The following is a 21,789-nucleotide window of genomic DNA, read 5'->3' as shown; positions in this document are numbered from 1 at the left end:
AATTTTCTTTTTTTTTAGTTTTTCTAACACATTTTAGTTTCCTTTGTATTTTCCAGCCATTTTCTAAATGTAGTAATGTTTTATTTTCTTCTTCATAGAATCATAGAAATATACAACGCAGAAGGAGGCTGTTCATCCCATTGATTCTGCATCTGGTCTCAGAGCAAGCCATCCATCCAATCCCATTACCCTGCCCTATCTTGGTCAGAGAGGTCTGAACCACCAGGCATCACACAGGGCTCACACACTGGATACTTGATGAGAAAATGCAGCTATGATCCAGGCTTAACACTAATAACAATTTATATGCAATCCTTCCTGCAAAGTCCAATTGTTTTTGAAGCTCATACCACTGGAGATAAAAAAAATAATAAATATGTGTATCTTGTGCCGATCGCTAAAAATAGCAATCTTTTCATTAGGTCTTTACAATGGGAAATCTCTTAAAATGACATCATGAAAAAACTGTTGCTTTCAGTGTAAGAGATCCCAACTTGTTAAATCCCAAAGTCATACGTGGGATTTCTGTTGATCTGCCAATCAGTGAAATCTACACCAATCCTGATATAATTTTAATTTAAACATTTAATCTTCTTTGTTGCTGTTACTGATCTGTTAACAACTTGCTCTGTTCTATGTTACTCTCTGTGTTGTGTAACCTCATCAATAGGATGGAGGAAATCTGGTCCAGGTGCTTGAATTCCTCGCAACTTCCAGTGCTCGGAATGCCGCTGACTGCAGCTTCCTCAGATGGCCTGGAGCCAGAAGCTTCACTGCTTTGTTCCCTTGACATCAAATCTGTCAGATCCAGTGAATGGGTCATTTCAACTATGAGAGGTCTCACACCTACCCCCACCCCCTGAAGCAACTCCTAATGTAGTCACTCAAGGAAATGAGCACCAGATCCTCAAACTGTGGCAAAGAGAACCATGTGAAAGAAAAGGAAGAATTTGCATTTCATAGTACCTCAGATGTCAAAACAGTTCAACAGTATAAACTGTTTAGAAGGATTTTGAAAGCAGCGAGGGAGTGTGTGAGGTGAAGCAATTTAAGAAGAGAGATCCAGAGAGAAGTAAATGGCGGAAAGCTCACCCACTAATGGTTGGTCAGAGGAAGGGGATGTGAGTTAGCAGAGTGGAAGGGGTGGATAGGTGAGTAGAACTGCAGGAGTTCACTGAGGTAGGGTGGGACAAGGGATGTGTGTTTTTGAAAGTTAGACTGAGGATCTTGAAATCAATAGGAAATCGGTGGAGCCTGGTGAGGAAAGAGACAAAGGGCTTGCATGCTTAGTAATGGAAAAGGTACAGGCTGTGGAGTTCTGGATAAACTGGAGCTAGGAAGGCCAGCAAGAAAGGCTTTGGAGAAATCCAAATAAATGTGATCAACGCATGGAAGTTAGCTTTGACTCCATTGAGTTAAGAGGTGAGTTAAGGTTGAACGCAGATGATGTTGCAGAGGTGGACCAAAGTGAACTTAGTCAAAGGTTGTAAGGAGAGCTGAAGATCAAAGCAAACATCAAGATTGTACACAGGCTCTGTGAGCTGGGATGAACAGTCGGGAAGCTACAAGAGGAGGCCGAGCAGGAAGGCTTTGGTTTGTTGACATTCAGTTGAATGTCTTACCACTTACTTTCACAGATTTTTCGTACCAGATTCATTTCAGAATGTTTAACATCTTCATAGGACCACAAAGAAATCATGGACTTTGGGTTTCCTGCAATTCTAAGCAGTGAGGCTGATTGAGCATTCCCCACTCCTACTGCTATTATTATGATACCATTTTGTCTCAAGTGTTCAGCACCGGCCAAAGCGTTGTCTGTGCTCTGACCATTCGTGATTAATACAACAACCTTCTGAACTCCTGGCCTCACTCCCCTCTGGATGCTCAGAGTATCCTCCAAGATATATTGTAGAGCCTTCCCAGTGAGAGCATTCCCATGCAGGAATGGGGCTGAATTGATCGCTCTTTTCATTTTTCCTTCACTGTCAAAGGCATCCAAGTTAAAGAGGGTTCGGGGTTTGTCACTGTAGATCACCATCCCAACCTGCGTAAGTTCTCTGTCAATATCAAAATGGGATATCACATTCCTCACAAAGCCTTTTATGTAACGGAAATTCTGTCTTCCAACATTGTTCGAAGCATCCACAGCAAATACCAAATCCAAAGATTTGGAAAAGCATCCTGTTAAACAGTGACGAAACAGCATTAATTAACTAATTGGTGCTATACTGTCCACTGTACACAAATTATATAAAGTAGGTTTTGCATTTGCCCTCATTTGCATTATTATCACAAATGGTCATCAATGTGAGATGCAGACGATCTGTGTTAAAAATTGTCAAAGTGAGGAGAAAATCAAGTTGCAGGTGACACAGAAGAACAACTCTACACTATTGCTAGTTGCTCAGCTACACTCTATTCAACCATCAACATATTTAGTCACATTTTCAATGGCCAGATAGAAGTGGTTGTTGTTAAAGTTGTACTAACTGCAGTGTCCGTAGAATAAAATGGGCTTCATCACATTTGGGCTACAAATAGATGCAATTCTTCACTCCCCCTCCACCCCACCCCTTTTCACACCAGCACATTCTCCATTAACTGTGAATGAGGGGAATTCCAGAACTGTATGTTCTCGCTGGTGTGTTTTAATACATCACTGTAATACAGTTGTTTACAGAGGATATAACTGATAGAGGAATCACTGAGAGCCAATGTATTTAATACAAAGAAGGCATTTTAATTTTTTGCAAAGCACTGATGTAGAGTCATAGACTCTTACAGCACAGAAAGAGCCCATTCTTCTACCTATCGTGCCTGTGCTGGCTCTTTGAAAGAGCTATCAAATTAGTCCCACTCCAGCGCTCTTACTCCATAGACTTGCAAATATTTCCTTTTCAAGTAAATATGTATTATAAAGTCTCCATACAGCCTGCTAACAGACTAATCAGCCTTAACCAGCAAAGAATAAGCATCATCAGTCTCACATTAGGGATCTATGCTGAAGAGCAAGATACTCAAATTAAATTAAAAACTTACCAGGTGTGTTCAATCCACATATTTTGTTCCTCAGCTCTAAAACCTTATTGTGCAGCTCCTGGGCTCCGTTAAAGGTAAAGGCCATCCTTGTGTCTCCAGCTATCTGGATTAGTTCATTTATCATACTGCTTATCCCAACAGAGAGGATCAATATTTCCCTCTCTTTGGCATACTGTGCTGGGAAGATCAGAGAGTCACGTGATTTAGAATTGGACAGCACCATGAGAACATGGGGAATACTGTTTCTGAAGCCGTCGCTGGTCTTGAAGCCATATTCAGCGACATACTGCAAAGCTCTTCCTGTGAAGGTGTTGCCTCCTTTGAAGCGAATCCAATCGATTGCTTTCAGCAAGTCACTGAAGGTGCTGTACTGTCCCATTCCAATCTCCATACGAACACTGTCACTGTATTGGGCGAACCCCACTGAGACCATGGCTGATGAAGCCATGATAGACTGAAGAAGGAGTTTAACAAAACCTTTTGCCTGATGGAATCCTTCGAGGCCCATATTCCATGATCCGTCCACCAAAAAGAGCAGATCGACAGTACAGTCCGTAATGGCAGCGGGTTCTGCATTTAGCACATAAATACATAGGTTAATGAGATCAAGTCAATGCTACACTCTCTGCAATGGCACATTCCACTGAATCAATTGTTTTATTTAGGTACTTACTCAGGTATTTGTTTCCAGCTGTGTGATAAAACAAAGATATGTTATCAGCAAAGAAAAGTGTTTCATGAATCTTATACTACTGTTCTTTGTGTGGATTTCATATGAAGATAAACTCTCTCCACTAGTGGTGCGTAACAAATACACATCCACTTACATTTTTAACAGTTCACTGCACACCCAAAGCATGTCCCAGGCTCCACATCAAAACACATTTCTTACGCTTGGTTCACAATACACATATTCCAATGTGAATGTAAGCCAGTTAAAATATCCAAAGGTTCAGATCTTCATTATAGATATACAACAACAAATTACACTTGTATAGCACCCTTCACGGCGGGAAAACATCCCAGGGCACTGGACAATCAGGGATTTTGGACGCAAACTGAGAGTTGGGGTCAGTAGGGGTGGAGGGCAGGGGGAGTGGAAGAGTGACCAAAGGCATGGTCGAAGAGGAAGGTCTTTAGGTGGGACTTGAAGGAGGGAAGAATGGTTTTGAGGCAGAGGGATTGCAGGATAGAGTTCCAGAGTGTGGGGGCAGAGATGCTGAATGCCTGACCGCCATTGATATATATTATATCCTACATAGCTGTAATGTCACCACAGCATAACTGTGTGAAATAATAACAATAATATTCTTCCATTTTAAAGAGCATCTCTCAGGTCAGGAGGATGTCTGAAAGTGCGTCACAACATATTCTGTAAAGTGTAGAGACTGTATATTTAAGGATAGCAGCCAATTTGCACAGAGCAATGTTCCAGAAACAGCCATGAATAACTGATATTATCTGGGGGATTGCTGGCAGGAAGACTGGGAGAAACACCCTTCTCTTTTTGAATCATGACGTGGGATCTTTAACATCCACCTGGGCAGGCAGACAGGACCTCATTCAAAGGATGCCCGCACCAGCAGCACTGCATTCGAGTGTCAGCCTAGACTTTATGAGTTTAAAGTCCTGACGTAGGGCTTCAACCAATGCCCTTCTGATTCAGAGGCAAGAGGGCAAACAGGCTGACCACTAAATGGTATGATATAGTGATGCAAAAATAAGATTAACATCAAGCATCAATTAAATCACAAACCCTAACCCAAATTAATAGTTAAAAGTTGCTGAATTAAACTATTTGGGATTTACAACAACAACAACAAAATTACACTTGTATATCACTTTTCACGTTGGGAGGAAGTCCCAAGGTGCTGTTCTAAGTATTCTTCACAGCTACAGGTTGAGTTATGTCTGTCCTAATAATACATGTGGAGTCCTGTTGCAAGTGAGAAGACCTGAGTTTGAGTCCCAGGCAGGATGATACGTTGAGCAAGTTTCCTTACTCTATACGCCTTGTTTACATAACAGTAACTAGGAACCCGGTTGTTAGTCGATTGCCGGATTATTTTTCCGGTGGTAATAATCTCTCCAAAAAAATAATAATAATAAAATAATAATCATTTGGTCACTCAATCCACGACTGTTTGTGGGACACTGTTGTATGCAATTGGCTGCCGTGTTTCGCCCACAAAAATACAGTCAATTCACTTTAGAGTATATGCTGTGAAGCGCTTTGAGACTTTTCTAAGACATGATTATTATTTATTATTTAATCGTGGAGTCCTGTAGCTCAGTGGTTAGAGAACTCGCTTTGCAAGCGAGAGACCTGGGTTCGATTCCCGCCAGGGTGAAACCTTGGGCAAGTTTCCTTACTCCACACGCCTGATAATAATCCCTCAAGAAAAAAATAATAAATTGGTCACTTCAATCCACGAATGTTGTGCGCAATTGGCTGCCGCATTTTGCCCACAAATAAATTCACTTTACAGTCTATTCTGTGAAGTGCTTTGAGACGTTTAGAAGACGTGAAAAACACTATATCAAATGCAAGGATTATTATTATTATTATTTATTATTGCAGCAAATAGGCTCAGTAAAAAACGTCATTCCAAGTTTTCTGCCATTTGCATACCAGGTCAATATTTAAAAATATTTGGAGAAGCCTTGTGATGAAATGCAGATGTGAGGGAGAAGGGAGGGACTAGAGAGATACGGGAGAGGTGATTAAGAGGGGTGTATGCTCATTTGGAGTATAAACACAGATATGGACTAGTTAGATAAAATATTTCCATGCTGTAACATTTTATGTGTATCTATGTCAACCCACAACTGGGTAGTAATCAGGATTCTGACTTATTCTGAAGTTGCTGGGAACACTCTGCAGGTCAGGCAGCATCTATGGAGAGGAAAATGAGTTAACATTTCAGGTCAATGATTCATTTTCCTCTCTCCATAGATGCTGTCTGACCTGCTGAGAGTTCCCAGTGACTTTCTGTTTTTATTTCAGATTTCCAGCATCTGCAGTATTGTGCCTTTTTTCTGACTTCTGAGTTTAACTTTAGTTGAAATGAAACTAGTGGAAACCTGGTGTATTGTGTCACTCTGAGGAAGAGAAACATTGGGAAGTCATAGACCTTATTGGAAACAGACCCACCACAGTTTTTATCCCCCCCATACCCAAGGGGACACAAGCAGCTGTACTCATCTACAGTCTCCATGATGCAGGTACCACCATTCAGACATGGGCCTGAATCACAGGGATCTGCAATAGCAAACACAAGCAAAATCATGTTGTCATATCTGTGGAACTACTGTGACAGGAAAGACAACCAATTCAACAACAACAGCAGCAACAAAATGACATGTATTTAGCGCATTCCAAGTCAGCAGGACGTCCCAAGGTGCTGGATAGTCAGCGTTTCGGACCCGAGCTGGGGATTGGGGAGGGTGGAGGGCAGGGGGGGGAAGCAGGGTGACCAAAAGCATGGTTGAAGAGGAGGGTCTTGAGGTGGGTCTTGGGGAGGCAAGGGAGGGGGCAAGGCAGAGGGACTGCGGCATGGAGTTCCAAAGGGTAGGGGCAGAGTGGCAGAAGGTCTGCTCACCAATGGTGGGGCAGGCGAGGTGGCGGACATGAAGCAGGCCGGAGCCCGCTGAGCAGAGGGAGCGGGCAGAATGGTAGGGGGTTAGGAAGTCACAGAGATAGGGGGTAACAAGGCCATGGAGGGCTTTGAAGGTGAGGACCAGGATCTCGGACTGTATCCTCTGTGTGATGGGAAGCCAGTGGAGTCGGGCGAGGGTGGGGGTGATAGGGTCATGAAGCCTTGTGCGGGAGAGGACATGGGCTGCACAATTCTGGATGGAGGGAGGAGTTGGGGAGATCGACAAGCAAGGAGTTTGCATTGTCAAACCTCAATGTTATGAATGTGTGGTTTCGACAGCCTGCGGTATGAGACAGTGGCTAAGCCAGGCAATGTTGCGGAGGTGGGGGAAGGCAAAGCAGGTCATGGCACGGATGTGGAGCAGAAAGGATAATTTCATCTTAACTCTAACCCCAACTGTAAATTCAACCCATTCACCAGAAATAATATACCAAATATTTGGTGGCCTCAGATCATTATTAATTTGGGGTAGTAATGAAGTGTCCTTGTTAACTTGGTTTATATTATTTCTTCATCCAAGTTCACTCCAAATTTGAATTTCTTGGCCTTTTGTCCTACTGCTTGTGGTATGCTGTTCCATGGATTAGCTGTTTATCTACAATAGTAACTCACTTCTGCAAAGCAATTCAAGACATTTCTTTTACAGGAAAGCAGCTGTATAAATATAACTTGTTATTATTTCTTTCTTGCTTCTTTTGCTTTGTTCTTTCTGCTTGTTTCTCTTTGCTGTAGGGGACAGCTGTGTGTCTCTTGCCTCTGAAAGACCAAGTGCTGAGAGTTTCCATCTCTGACTGTGGGGGAAGCACCTTGCCTCCACTTTGGACCACTTCCATGATTTTCCAGCTGAGGTTAGTAACTCAAAGCTGAGGTCCAAATTGCACTATGGTGAATCAAACTTAATATCTGTTTGATACCTGCTCCTTGCTGTGAGGAAGAGCCTCACAATATGACAATGAAGTTGAAGAAGGTAGTAACAACAACAACAAATTACATTTGTGTAGCGCTTTTCATGCCGGGAGGACGGCCAAGCACTTTTATACTATGGTATATATTGCAAGATTCACAAATGGATTAGCAAATAGAGAATCCTGGATATCTCGCAGTAGACCCTCTGCAACCCTGGTTCATGCAATTCAGCATGATCAGCTGTTGAGCACAGTTCCAGATGGATAGCTGTAACCCAGAATTTGCTATTTATAAATCCTTTTTGCAAACTAACAATTTATAACCTTTTTCCTTCAATTTCATTGTCTCATAATGATGAGGATCTTCCTCACAGAAATGAGCATGTATTACCCTGGGCCACTGTGCTATATTACGGTAGCAAGTTACAGAGCAAGATAATCGGGGAGTGGCGTGTAGCAAGAATAGACCTAAAAGCAGGAAGGGGAGCTAGTGCAAAATAGCTTAGGAAAAACCTTGCCATAGGGAAAATATAGGTAAAAATTGATACGCAGAACATGCATTTACCTGGGCAGACAGTGCGGTGGCATCGGTTTTGAATCCTATGAAATACCCTTTTCCAACTAGAAAGATTGAAAAATTCCAATTATTAATATTAGGACCGCTCTCCTTGATCAGCTATTTAAAATAATCCTGACTATGCAATACAGTGACAAATGTGCAGATCACCAGGTATATTATTTCATATATATATATATTAATATAGAGATCTGTAATTGTTTTGTGAAAATACTGAATTGTCTACCCACAGGGTGTGAAATAGCCTTGCAGAAATGAAGCATTACATTTTCCACCCTATAATAATCCAACAACAACAACAACAACATTACATTTATAGAGCACCTTTCACGTCGGGAGGACGTCCCAAAGTGTTGAACAGTCAGGTGTCGGGGCCCGAGCATGGGCTGCAGAGTTTTGGATGATCTGCAGCTTGTGAAGGGAAGAGTTGGGAAGGCCGATGAGGAGAGAGTTCCCATAATGAAGCCTTGAGATGACGAATGCGTGGGTGAGGGTTTCGGGAGCCGGGTGGGGGGGGTTGAGGCAGTGGCGGAGGCTGGCAATATTGTGGAGGTGGTGGTAGGCAGTGCCGGTCATGGTGAGGATGTGGGAGAGAAAGGACAGTTCAGGGTCAAACAAGATACCCAGATTCCTGACTGGCTTAGTGAGGTTGAGTGTACAGCCGTGGAGGCTGATGCTGCCAGCGCCTGAGGTGCGGAGGCAATGGCCAAGCCAATCAGGAGGGCCTCGGTCTTGCTGACGTTGAGTTGGAGAAAGTTGGCCCTCGTCCAGGACTTGATGTTGGACAGGCAGTCGGTCAGGACGCCAGTAGTCCTGGAGTTGAGGGTGGGGGCAGAGAGATAGAGTTGGGTGTCATCTGCATACATGCGTAAATTTACCCCATGTCTGCGGAGGACATCACCAAGGGGGAGCATGTAGACGGTGAAGAGGAGAGGACCGAAGATAGAGCCCTGAGGTACACCACACGAGACAGTGAGGGGGCTGGAGGAGAAGCCGTTTGCTACAACAAAGTGGTAGGAGCTGAATCAGTCAAGGACAGAACCTTGAAGTTTGAGGTGGGAGGAGAGGCGGCGGAGGAGGATTGAGTGGTCCACGGTGTCAAAGGCGATGGAGAGGTCGAGGAGGACGAGGAGGCAGAGGGAGCCCTGGTCACACATGGTCAGGATGTCGTTTGTGATCTTGACCAGAGCAGTTTCCGTGCTGTGGGCAGCACCCTAACCTGATAGGAGGGGTTCATGTAGGAAGTGAGAGGAGCGGAAAGAGCGAAGCTGGGAGGCAACAGCTCTCTCAAGGACCTTGGATAGGAAGGAGAGCTTTGAGATGGGCCGGTAGCTGGATAGCTGTGATTGGTCGAGGGAAGGTTTCTTTAAGGTGGGGGTGATAGTGGCTGTTTTGAGGGGGAAGGAACAGTGCCAGATGACAGGGAGAGGTTAATGATGTCGGCGAGTAGTGGGGCAAGGAGGCGGAGCTGGGATTTAAGGAGAGGGGTGGGGATCAGGTTGAGGGAGCAGGTGGTGGACTTCATGGAGGTTACTGTGTTGAAGCAGAGGAGGGAGTGACAGGTTCAAAGGTGTGGAAGGAGGGATGGGTAATTGTCGGATGGGTAATTGTGTGGGGTGGGAGTAGGGAGGGGTTGGAAGTTGGGAGGGCAGTAGCAGCTGAGTGGATTCCCTTGATTTTCGACTCAAAGAAGTCCAGCATTTTCTCGCAGTGGGAGTCAGAGGAAAGTATCTGTGAGGCGTGTCGGGGAGGGCGGAGGAGCTGGTTAATCGAGAACAGGAGCCTGGGATTGCCTTTCACCTCTAGCATTAACCTGGAATAGAAGGATGATTTGGCTGAGGCGAGAGCGGAGCGATAGGTTTTGATGATGTCCAGCCAGATGTGGCGGTGGACTGTTAGGCCGGATTTGAGTCAAGTGCGTTCGGCAGCCCACACCTGTCCCTTAAGCGAGCGGAGGTGGCTGGTGAACTAGCGTGAGGATCGGGAATAGGAGGCAGTTGAGGGGGGCAAGGACGTCGAGTGCGGTGGAGAGGGTGCGGTGGAGAAGAGTGAGTGCAGCGAGCGGGTTGCTGTGAGAGGGGGAGGAGATCAGAGGACTCCAGGGCAGCGGAGAGGGATTGCGGGGAAATCTTCTTCCACGGGCGGTAGAAGATGGTAGTAGGTTTGGAGGCAGCGGGGAGAGGGATATGGGAGTTGAGGGAGATGAAATGGTGGTCAGAGATGGCCTTGTCAGTGATGGTGACATCCGAGACGCTGAGGCCCCAGGTGATCACCAGGTCATTAACAAGCAGAGAAGTAAGTAACAGAAACTCTGTTTATAAGAACATATGATGGCATGGAATAAAAAAGGCAATTCAGCCCATCAACCTCACTCATTCCACTGAGTATGAAAAACTTATCCTGTTATTTGTTCCACTTCATCCATTCCACTCACTGGGTGAAAGCTCAATACTCCTTGATCAGCAATGGGAATGAAGCAAAAACTCCAGAATACTTAAATTCTTAAATATCCCCAATTCCACTATTCAAATCTATCCAGGTATCCTGCATGCAACATTCCTCCGCTCCAGGCCAAAAAACTGACCCAGCAGGTCTGAGGACCTCTGAAGACCATTCATAAAATCACAAGCAAGATCTGATGATAAAGGCCCTTACTTGATCTGATTTATCCCAAATGTTTTTCCATCATCAAGCTGCTTTTTAAACAATTCCAATGTCCTAGGCTCGATTGCTCTTCCTGGTAACCCATTCCAGCTGTTTAGAGTCTTCTATGTAAAAAATGCTCTTTTGTTCTAAAATTACTCTTCAAAAACCTCAACCTGTGTCCTTTGTTCCTACTTCCTTGGCATATTTGCAAGTATTGCTCAGGGTTTACTTTCTCCATCACATTTAACACTGTATGCACCTCAGAAAGTACAAGTGAAATGTACAAGTTCAATGCCCTCCTAAAACTGGAGCTTTTCTTAAAATGTCTTTAAAAACTCATTTAAAATATTCAGGCTTTCTGTCTTTATGGATTTTTTTGTCCAAATGTGCTAGATATATTTGAAATTGCCTTCATTCTGCAGCGTCCCTATCAGGAATAAAATCAAATCAAAATAACTAATGCGCAAACTAGGTTTACACATTGTCATCAAGAGCTGTAGACACCAACTTGTAAAATGGACAGAATGTAGCCATGGGTTTTCCATGCTGCTTGCCACCATCCTTTTTGCTTTTCCAACAAACATGCTTCCCATGATATTCTTTTTCTGCGTCCACTGTTGTTCTCAGGCAAAACTGTGACACCACCCTGCAGGCTGTATAAACCAGAGAAAATTGTAACTGAACTATCCTTGTACTTGTTATGCACTTCAATGCAGAATAGAAGTAAATCGAAAAAAAATGACAGCAGTGCTGAAACAAGGATTCATGCATTTCAAGAGGCTTCTCATTCCGAGTGGGGTTAAGTGTAACCAAAAGTGATTGCGTCATGAAATTAAGGTTTTGTTGGATTGGATGGTATAGTGGACAAGCACATTTATATTTCATCTCCGGTATCTGTTTCTATTGTCTGATGGAATTAAGTTCTCCTTCAATTTGTTGTCTATAAGTATTTTTTAAATAAAATTGTTTGCAGCAGTCTCAACCTATTTTTTCATTGGTTTGAGCAAAAGCCTGTGCCTAGATTAGCAATCTGATTTATGAAGGTCACAGGACACAAAACTATAACAACCACTTGCACTTGTACAGTACTTTTCATGTAGGATGAATGTCTCAAACTACTTGCTAGATAAGTGATCCGACAGAGATTTATTGGCCACAGGCAAAGTTAAAGAGATATGTTTTTAAGATGATTTTAAAGGCAGTGGGTCAGGAAGCAAGTTTTTTGTTGTGAAAATGTAGGAGAAAGTTATTGGCCACAGGCAAGATTAAAGAGATATGTTTTAAGATGGGTTTAAAGGCAATGGGACAGGAAGCAAGGCTTTTTGATGTGAAAATGTAGGAGAAAAATTGGACGAGGAGACATAGTGGCTGAAAGCTTGGTGGCTGCTCGTGGAACAGAAGGACTGAGGAGTGATAATAAAGCACAATTTGAAAAGTGGTAAGACAGGCAGAATAATAGTGTGAAAGAAATGACATCAGAATGGAGGGATTTGAAAGTCTATAATCTTAAAATCAATCCAATTGGAAGTCAATGGAGCTTGGCAGTGATGGGAACTATCATACACCAAATGCTAAAAATAACCATTTTTTCATTTTATGTTTACAATATGACACTCAAAGTGAGAAAATGTCTTAATATCCCTCGATGAGCATCCAACCTTACTTAAAGGAAAACACTTCAACTTCTATATTGACCCCTATATATGGGCAAGCAAGTTCTTTCCAAAATACAATATATATATGTGTTTGCATGAGGAATGGACATATCATACATGGACATTACTGGAGTTTGCTGTCTTGAAGCTCTAGAGATCTATGTTGCCTACCTGGGTGGATGTCAGAACAGACTGTAGACTGAGTCAGTGTAGTGAACAGACCATTGATTGCATCGTCATAGTTTTCCGCATAGAACACATGTAATTCACTGGGATTGCTGGCTAAACTTTTCAGATCTTCCCACCTACAAACAGCGCAACAGTGAGTCAGAGAAAGACTCATCAGCTTTACCGAAGAATACAATCAGCATCACAGAGATCACTAAACACAGTAAAACACTTACGATGGATGCTTAATCCCAACAGCAAATACGGTCATTCCACTGTTCCTGGCCAACCTCAATGGAAGTGTTGCATTGTCTTGAGATTTACCGTCGGTGAGAATCACAATTATTTTCGGTGCACTTTCCCGTGCTCCGTGAAACCCTTTACGTAAGACGTACTTCATTGCTCTACCAATTTCAGTACTTCCACCCCTATGTGAAACATGGAGAGGGGGCAAGAGAGGAATGAGTTAATGCTTTTGAGTGAGATGATGCAATGAGATACAAAATGACAGTTGCACATTCCAGAAAAATATCTCTTGTGTATGTCAAGAGTTTCATCTAAATCGGTCAGACATGCCTGAAGATAATTCTTTTGATAGCTTCTTTTGCTTCCTCTTTTGTCGAGTAGATCTCCAACCCAAACTCTAGTTTAGGTTTTGTACTGAACTGGATCACTCCTATACGCACCTGTTCAAAAGACCATAAGATGTTTATAATGGCACAATATTGAGCAATAACAATTGGGAAATGGGCAGATGCTACAGCATCAGTTTAGAATAACAGATTACATCAACAATTAAATAGACTGACCGGCATCATTTGTATGCTAAATGTGCTCAAACTTGAGTGTTTTCCGACTTGTTAATAATAATCCTTTCATTTGATATAACGCCTTATCACGTCGTTGAGACATCTCAAAGCTCATCATTAATATACTGTGAAATGTAGTGACTGTGTATCTTGTGGGTAAAACACGGCAGCCAATGTACACAGCAGTGTCCCACAAATAGCTATGGATTGAGTGACCAAATTGTTGACAGTTCGTTACCTGAAACTAACCCCAAATCGTACAATTCATAAAATACGATCATTAGATCCACGTAAAGACAAACATAAACTTGCAAATTGATATTTTCCACAGACTATACTAATTAATGGTGAGTGTCAGATTTAAGATACAATATACATTACCATAATCTAACTAACTGAATGCATTGGAACATGGAATGTATAGGACTAGAAACGACTATTGTAGTTCATCCTGCTCATCCCAACATTTGAAAACCTGCTGACTTGATACTTCACAAGAGTAACATTTGCAAATTGTATTGATACCTCTGTTGAGGAGCTGCTCATACACCAAGGTCAAGCAAGGTGAAATCCAGTTAAACTTCGATTCTTGATTAAATGAGATTTGAGGATAAGAGGACATGAATTCAAGATTGTGGCGAAAGGAGTAGTAAAGGTTTGGAAGGTTGTCTTCCAGAGGATTACTTGGGCATGGAATGCTTAGCCAAGGGTAGTTGTTAGCGTTTGTTAGCACATTTAAAAAAGATTAGAGGATATGGATTTGAAAGTCCTGTCACAACAGGGAGCCTTCAAATGTGGCTCAAGTTGATAGGATGAAAGACTTCTTTCTTCTGACTGTAAAGTTTCTGTGTGAACTGCCTTTTGAGTTTGTGTTGCACATCAGTTCATGGAATAAAATTAATAAGGTGGCACTAAATTTATAATCTGGTTAGAAAAACCATTGGTATCGGTAATATGAAACAATATAACATTATTGCAGTAAGGCATTTTCTTGTAAGACTGGAATCACATTGTTCAGTGTAGTTTAGAAGCAGTTTGAATGTATGTAAACTACACAACACCTAACTACAACATGTTTGTCGATGACATCAATGGGAAAATTGGTCCATTTCTCAATATTGTCATTTCTTAGGATGATAAAAAAAAGCCCAATTTGAAATGATTGCTTTAAATTCAGTCATCCATGATAAATTTATAGCGTTTGCCATAATATCACAGATTGGGGGAGAGGGGATGGGGTGGGCGGTGAAAACAGCCTAACTCAGTCTTAGTCCACCTGAAATTAGCATATCAGAGTACTTCAACAATTTACGCATATAGGACGTAAGAATAGGAGGCACATGCGCTCTCTGGATGGGATAGAACTTGCCAGGGGTTGAAGCTGAAAGAGATCTAGGGGTGTTACTTGATTTGGGATTGTTCTTTTCCATTAAATGTGACTCACACAATTGAAGCTGTCCTGGAAAAATAATCAATACAAAGCACACAATAATCAGCAAATTGTAAAGTTTGAATTGACTTGTCATTTTAAAACTCACAAAAAGATCTCAATGTCTACATGCTACTATTTTTCCTGTATTCCATGCTAGACTCTTTGTTGTCAAAAAAGGGAGCTGACAAAGTCTGTGAGGCTACAAAAGAATTGTTCTCACATTCCAGATACACACCCAGTACTGGTGGGAGAGGGGTAAGTGAAGGAGAGATAAATCTGCCAGTGTCTTGGTTCTTGATACCTATGGGACGTATGTGATTGTGCAGGGGGTCACTGTCGCTTTTTAAGCATAAATAACTTGTTTACTTCCGGGTTTTACAATAAAATATAATGTAACAAAAGCTGAAGTTGCTGGAAATACTCCAGTTATAATGTAACTGGAGTTCTGTCAGAATAATTATGACTTGTTATTGGTTCTAAAGGTTAACTGAGTCTCTTGAGCTTTCACTTTACAGATGCACTAAGATTGCACTACTAGGCTGCAAACAATAAGTGGCAGTTTAATTTACCACAAACATATTGACGGTCAGTGGACCTTATCAAATAAAGTAAATCATCAGCATAGATGCACTTTTATTTTCCCATATCTGATATGAGTCATTTCAATACAAATTTTAAAACTAACTTTATTGTATTAATTTTCTGCAGATAGACCTCTTACCCTGTCAGGATTAATGTCGAGAATATCACACAACTTGGTGGCAAAACGTTTTGATCTTTCGAAGCTTCCTTTGCCAATGCTATAGGATCCATCCATCAGCAATAAGACATCAATAGCTTCTGAGCATTGAATTACTAAAAGAAAATAGGAAAGATACAATTTAAATTTAGAAGAGTCAATTCGTCATGCAATTTTGATAGTTGTACATTAAAGACTGACATATCCATTTGAATTTATCCATAATTTCAAACCAAACTTGGCGGATTAATGCTGCTCTTACAAGCAAAATTTTAGGTACATAGGAATGGACAAGATCAGAAAATACTATTATGATCCATCTAACTAGTTCCAATAAAGAAATCAATCATACAATACTCTATCTCTCATCCCCTGCAATTGATTCTTCACCAAATACATATCTAATTTCCTTTTGAATTTGCTGACACAATATGTCTTTCTGAATAGTTCAATTTAAATATTCATCACTCTGTGGAAAGAGATTGCATTGAATTATCTGTTCACTTGCCTTCTTTGGGGACGTTGCTCTATCAGACACAGAAAAAACATCATTATTGTCACATTGCAAGGAATGAAATTATAGATTTTGTATGTACTGATGCAATTTACATCACCAGGATATGATGCTTGTCAATTAGTGAACAACAAGAGCAATCCATTTTTAGGGTTACACCCTTATCTTTACTATAAGTATAGAAGTACCTCATAGGTATTTTATATATTTTACATTGTTGGCTTTAAATGCAATCAAACAGATAATTGCCTATCCATCTTACTGTGTTTCAACTGTCACATGGCTGGGATTCATTAGATATTGAATGCTTCAATCTATTTGTAATAAAGTAGAAGCTAGTCTGCTTGACTGGACTTATTTATGTACCTCCCAGGTGAGATTCACACTTAGCTTTTGTATTACACTAATCTGAAGTTTCAGAACAGTATGAAAATTCAACTTACACTTTCCTGAAGATAAAATCTTTACTATTGTCTCCTTGTCAGCCATTAGCTTCTGCATGGCACTTCCTGGGGAAACTGGTCATAGGGGGAAAAAAAATTATAGAGAATAAAGTTGCAGTTGAGATTCTGAATTTCTTTTATATTGAAATTTCAGGTTGGATTCAAATTTATTTTTGTGGAGTCCTGTAGCTCAGTGGTTAGAGCACTCGCTTTGCAAGCGAGAGACCTGAGTTCAATTCCAGGCAGGGCGAAACCTTGGGCAAGTTTCCTTACTCCACACTCCTAATAATAATCCCTCCAAAACCCAAAACAATAATAAATTGGTCATTTTCAATCTACGATTGTTTGTGGGACATTGCTGTGCGCAAATTGGCTGCCGCGTTCGGCCACAAATATACAGTCAATTCACTTTACAGTGTGTTCTGTGAAACGCTTTGGGACGTCCTCCCGACGTGAAAAGCGCTATATCAAATGCAAGGATTATTATTATTATTATTATTATTTTTATGCAAACAATTCTTACGGTAATTAGATGCACTAGGAAGACTTGTAACTTTACTGGGACACTGATGGGTTTTAATCTACTTCTAAAAAGGAGAGATTAGAATTTTTTTTACTATAGAGAGTTGTTGGGAATGTGGGATGCCCTGCAATAAAAGGGTTGTGGAGGCAGAGTCCACCGTGGGTTTCAAAAGGAAAGTAGATAGATCCTGTATATGAAAGTTACAGGTGAAAGGGTATGGGCAGAAGGCAGGGTGCAATAGGATTGAATGAATAGCTCCAAAGACCAGTGCACACTTGATGGGCTGAATGGCTTCTTTTTGTGCTGTAAATTTCTATGATTCTATAAATCCTCTTTATCAATTGGCCACATCATTTCAGCAAAGTTAAGCATCTGACTCCAGTGCTCCAATTTAACATTGCTTGGAATGCAGCAATGCAAACAGCATATACACTACATGAAAACTTATGAACAATTCCATGGTTCTTAACAGATTCTATTGTAAAATCTCACATTTTCACCCCAATATTACAATAATAACTTGTAATTTATTAGCACCAGCATAAATGTTTCAAAGTGTTTTGTAAACTATTAATGAGGTTAACGATAGAAGTGAATATAATACAGGCAAAGTATAGGCAAAGTTGTTATAAAGGACAACACTTCGTTAAATAATCATTAGGGTCCAATGTCTCAGGTCCCACACTTGTGTGTCAGCATAGCTCAGTTGGTAGCATTCACACTTCTGAGTGCACTGTGGTGGTTTTGGTGGTAGCACATATATCACCCCAAGAAGATAAACAGCGGCATCTGGTAGTAATGCAGATGTTGATGGCTTTATGTAACTTGTGGCTAACAATGCCAAACTGTAGTCAGGCTTCTGGAGTGGAAATTGTTCTTATGAGCTCCAGCAACTTGTCAGGATATTATATGTGACTAGCATTGGATCTGTCATGGAGAGTTTTATACTATCACTCAATACAAATAGAACCATTTTTTCAGCAGCAATCCTTCAACATAGAGAGCACGAACACACATTCTGAAAAAGGTTTTAGATTAATGATGGTTTGTAATAAAATTTCAATGACTACATACGCAGCACATCATAAAACAAATAGTTATCTGACAGTTTATTTCGAGAAAATGAAGTTGAAAAAATAATCCTACCTAAAACCATGAGTAAAAGCCCAAGACAGAAACTTTGACTGAGATGCATCATCTTGAAATGTATCTAATGGATAGATACAAAAATAAAACACAATAGATATTAATCAATACATGATGTTAGCTCAGCTCATCATCTTCCGCAATGGTTCAGTAATTCAATTTCCAATATCAATGTGAAACTGAATGGAGTAGGGGAACTTGCTCAATGTTTCACCCTGCCAGGAAATCAAACCCAGGTCTTCTTTTGGATGCAGAAACTCAAAAAGGAAAAATAAGGTTATATTGCAGCAATTGAATGAAATGTTATTTACAGCAAATATTGGTCAGAAATATTTTCAACAGCTTGCTTCATCTAGAAACCAAATTTTACAAATAATTTATCATCTTTGCATCTGGTGTGTTTGGTACTTTTGTGGGAAACATTTTCAAAGCAAATTAGCAACATGAATCCTATGGGTTCTGACTTTGTCAGTTAATGTTTCAATACTTACAAAAGAGTTGGGAAATTTACACAGTCACTACACTTTCCAGTAAAATCCTATGAAGTGCTGTGAGACATTTTGATGAAATGAAAACTTGCTATTTGAAATCCAAAGATTATTGTCGTTATGATGATGATGATTGGGACCTCCAAAAGTTGCTAAAGTACAAAAGAGTGGCTGAGAATGAAAACTGCTGTATGCTTTCTTTTGCTGTCTTGTCTGGAGAGCTCCCAGACCCTACATAAATGCAAGCGAGGTTGCTTTTTGTTATGTTGTTTAAAAAGATATTTGAGAGCTCTGGTATTCACGGGTAGCCTTTCGGTGGAAGCAGAACACTTGGAGCAGCAGTAAAATCCCAGGACTGTTGAAAGGGATGGAAATGGCACATTTTTTGGCCCCTGGTTTTTGATGCACTTGAAATCCTGGATCACTCTGTGGATCAGTAGTCTCCCTACTCGAGGGTCGCCTTCGTCTCAGTTGCCTCTTCCTTTCTCCTTGGTCATAATCATAATCATAATCATAATCATAATCATAAGCTAGTTTGAGGAGCCAGTTCTCATGAGCAACCAGTCAGTCACACCAGTGGATTCCCCAGTGCACCATCACCAGAGAGAGACAGAGAGACACACACAGTGAGAGGGGCAGAAACTATTTAAACTATTTGTGACAAACGGCCTCATGTTTTTTTTTGTGTGTGTGTGTGTGTTGATGAATAAAATCACATTAAATCGTGAAGTGTGACAGTAAAATGACAGCATCATTTCGGTGCCAAACAAAACATTGACTGCGGGTTAGATTCAAAACACAGAGCTATGTCCCTCTCTGGGAATAAAGCGACTGGAGATGTCACTCAATAACATCGAAGGCTTCTGCAGCAAAGTGAAATGCAGGTTCCCCTGGTCTTTGGGGAGATATTAAATGATTTGAAATGACAACGATCAGTGAATGCAATTGTCACGACGACTGAAGACTATTTTGTGTCTGATGCATTGGGGCATTGGGTGGGAGAAGACATGAACAGTCATGGATTTCACCCCCGACGTTTGTGAGCATAAACAACTGAACCTCCTCCACAATCGCACCAAGTTTCTCAACACAGTCCACTCTCATTTTTTTTTGAAAAAAGTTGAATATTACTCATAAATTACGAGCCGCTGTGTTGTGGTTTTAATGCAACAGCAAAACGTGAGGTTAAACAATTTAAACAGGTCGGGATGACTGTGCAAAGTGTGTGTATATATATATATACCTGAAGAGTGAGAGACTCACCTGTGCAATGCCCTGACCATTGGGGTGGATGAGGACCTGCCACTTGCAGAGCTTTACCTTCTTGTCAGTTTCTGGCTCATGTTCCCACTTTGCAATGCAAGTCAGGCAGAGAGGGATAGAGAGAGAGAGAGAGGGGGAGAGAGAGAGAGAGAGAGCAGCCCTGAACCTGACCGATCTGCAATTCATCTGCAATTCACTCAAATTCCTACTGTCACTTTCTTCTGACACCTGTAACGCACTGCAAAGCCCTGCAGTCACCCCCAGAGGTTGAGCGCACACCCTCCTTTCGCTGATAAAGCGTCGACGAGAGAGGAAACATCTTTATTTATTTGCGTGGCTTTCATCCAAGAGGTTTAGGAACAAGGCTTATAGGTTTATATTTGGGTAACACAATGCATAAATCATCTTTGCATTTGATACGTGAAATGCTTCCACTGCTAAAGGTTATTTTGTTTTGTTCATTTATTTTTCTTCCACTGCCAGGATTTGATATTGTTGCATCTTTCTTTCTCTGCTAATGTTTGTGGTTGGACTCAAGTAAGCAAGACTAGGCTTTCACTGTGATATTTTTTGTAGCATTGCTGAAATATGCACCATGTGTACACTGTGTATAGAATAATAAATATGCTCAACGGTATCGATATTGTGGGAGACTGAGATACACTGAATAACCTACAGGAACAAAGTTCCAATATCAAAATCTTTTTAACTGTGAGCTCTATTATCTTGGCAAACACCTACCACAAAATACACAGTTAAGCCACTTTACTGTATATCTGGTGAAGCGCTTTTATATATATACACAAGTTGTTATTATTATTATTATTATTATTATTATTATTATCTGGAGCAGGCACAGGAACCTGAAGGAGTTGGGGACTTTGATTTGGGGGCAGATGCTGCCTATGCTTTAACTATATAAAAAAAATCATTAGTCTACCCATCATCAGCTATTAAGATATAATATTGCACACTTAATATTTCCTAGAGCTACAGTACAGTCAGCCACAGACTCTAGTCACTGCTTGCAGAGAATCCTAGCAAGACTAATGTCATGGTGAATAGCACATGTGCATTTGGGAATGATGAATATTCAAATCAACAATGACAATAAATTATTTTGATCAGACCTGGAATCATATTTCTCTGGAATTCATCTGTAATAGTGAGCTCTTACTAATTTAATCTATGTAGGAGGCCACAATTGTTGTTCTGAGTTACTTATGCATAGAGAGACAGACACAGATTAAATGTTACAATGAGTATGTCCCTTCATTCAAAACCAAATATTGGCAAAATACATTGGCACACTTCACACGTCACACACGATCAAATAGATGCATTAAATGATCGGTATGGAATTATCCTGTGTGTCAGCCTGGCTCAGTAGTAGCACACTTGCCTCTAAGTCAGAAGATTGTGGATTCACACTCCAAGGCAGTGCTGGAGGTATGTTTCTTTGTCGGAGGTGCTGTCCTTCAGAGGAGAGGTTAAACTGAGGTTGTATCTCCCTGTTTTGGTGGGTGTTAAAGATCCCATGCCACTATTCAAAAAGAGTGGGGAGTTTCTCCTGGTGTCCTGGCCAACAATTCTCCAAATACATTTGGTCGCTGTTTGTGAGACGTGGTTGTGCAAAAATTGACTGCCGCACTTTGCTTGCAAAATACACTGTCAATCCACTTTGCAGTATATCATATGAAGCAATTTGAGACATCACTACACTGTGAGACATCACTACACTTGAAATCTTGATTTCAAGATCCTCATCCTCACCTACAAGGCC

General features: G+C 41.1%; 2 protein-coding genes across 2 annotated transcripts in view; one reads left to right on the top strand and one right to left on the bottom strand.

Annotated features, from left to right (window-relative positions):
- Positions 1 to 140, top strand: part of LOC121851512 (SH3 domain and tetratricopeptide repeat-containing protein 1-like) — a 43,991-nt gene extending 43,851 nt beyond the window's left edge. The window contains exon 20 of the transcript XR_006085904.1: positions 99 to 140. The gene's annotated coding sequence lies outside the window, so the exon portion shown is untranslated. The remainder of the gene's footprint in view (positions 1 to 98) is intronic.
- An 844-nt stretch (positions 141 to 984) lies between these two features.
- On the bottom strand, positions 985 to 20,017 carry LOC103187180 (von Willebrand factor A domain-containing protein 2-like). The gene is made up of 13 exons (XM_042345391.1): positions 20,007 to 20,017; positions 18,256 to 18,319; positions 16,587 to 16,661; positions 15,612 to 15,745; positions 13,226 to 13,335; positions 12,886 to 13,077; positions 12,653 to 12,786; positions 11,335 to 11,479; positions 8,169 to 8,224; positions 6,194 to 6,301; positions 3,713 to 3,730; positions 3,040 to 3,609; positions 985 to 2,181 (listed from the first exon to the last, which is right to left on the bottom strand). The coding sequence occupies exons 2-13, from the start codon at positions 18,305 to 18,307 to the stop codon at positions 1,619 to 1,621; spliced, it is 2,157 nt and encodes a 718-aa protein (XP_042201325.1). The 5' UTR covers positions 18,308 to 18,319; positions 20,007 to 20,017; the 3' UTR covers positions 985 to 1,618.
- Between the last annotated feature and the right edge of the window lie 1,772 nt (positions 20,018 to 21,789).

Source organism: Callorhinchus milii, unplaced genomic scaffold (genome assembly GCF_018977255.1).
Source record: "Callorhinchus milii isolate IMCB2004 unplaced genomic scaffold, IMCB_Cmil_1.0 Scaffold44, whole genome shotgun sequence".
In the NCBI taxonomy this organism is placed as follows: domain Eukaryota; kingdom Metazoa; phylum Chordata; class Chondrichthyes; order Chimaeriformes; family Callorhinchidae; genus Callorhinchus; species Callorhinchus milii.
The sequence above is the reverse complement of the archived record's forward strand: the minus strand, read 5'-3'. Positions and strand labels throughout refer to the sequence as shown.

Coding starts and splice junctions, on each gene's coding strand:
- LOC103187180 (XM_042345391.1), bottom strand. CDS start 18,307: ATGATGCATCTCAGTCAAAGTTTCTGTCTTGGGCTTTTACTCATGGTT. Junction 8,225..11,334: donor ACATTCTGTCCATTTTACAA/GTTGGTGTCTAC, acceptor CAATCTTTCTAG/TTGGAAAAGGGTATTTCATA. Junction 2,182..3,039: donor ATGTGGATTGAACACACCTG/GTAAGTTTTTAA, acceptor ACTGTTTAACAG/GATGCTTTTCCAAATCTTTG.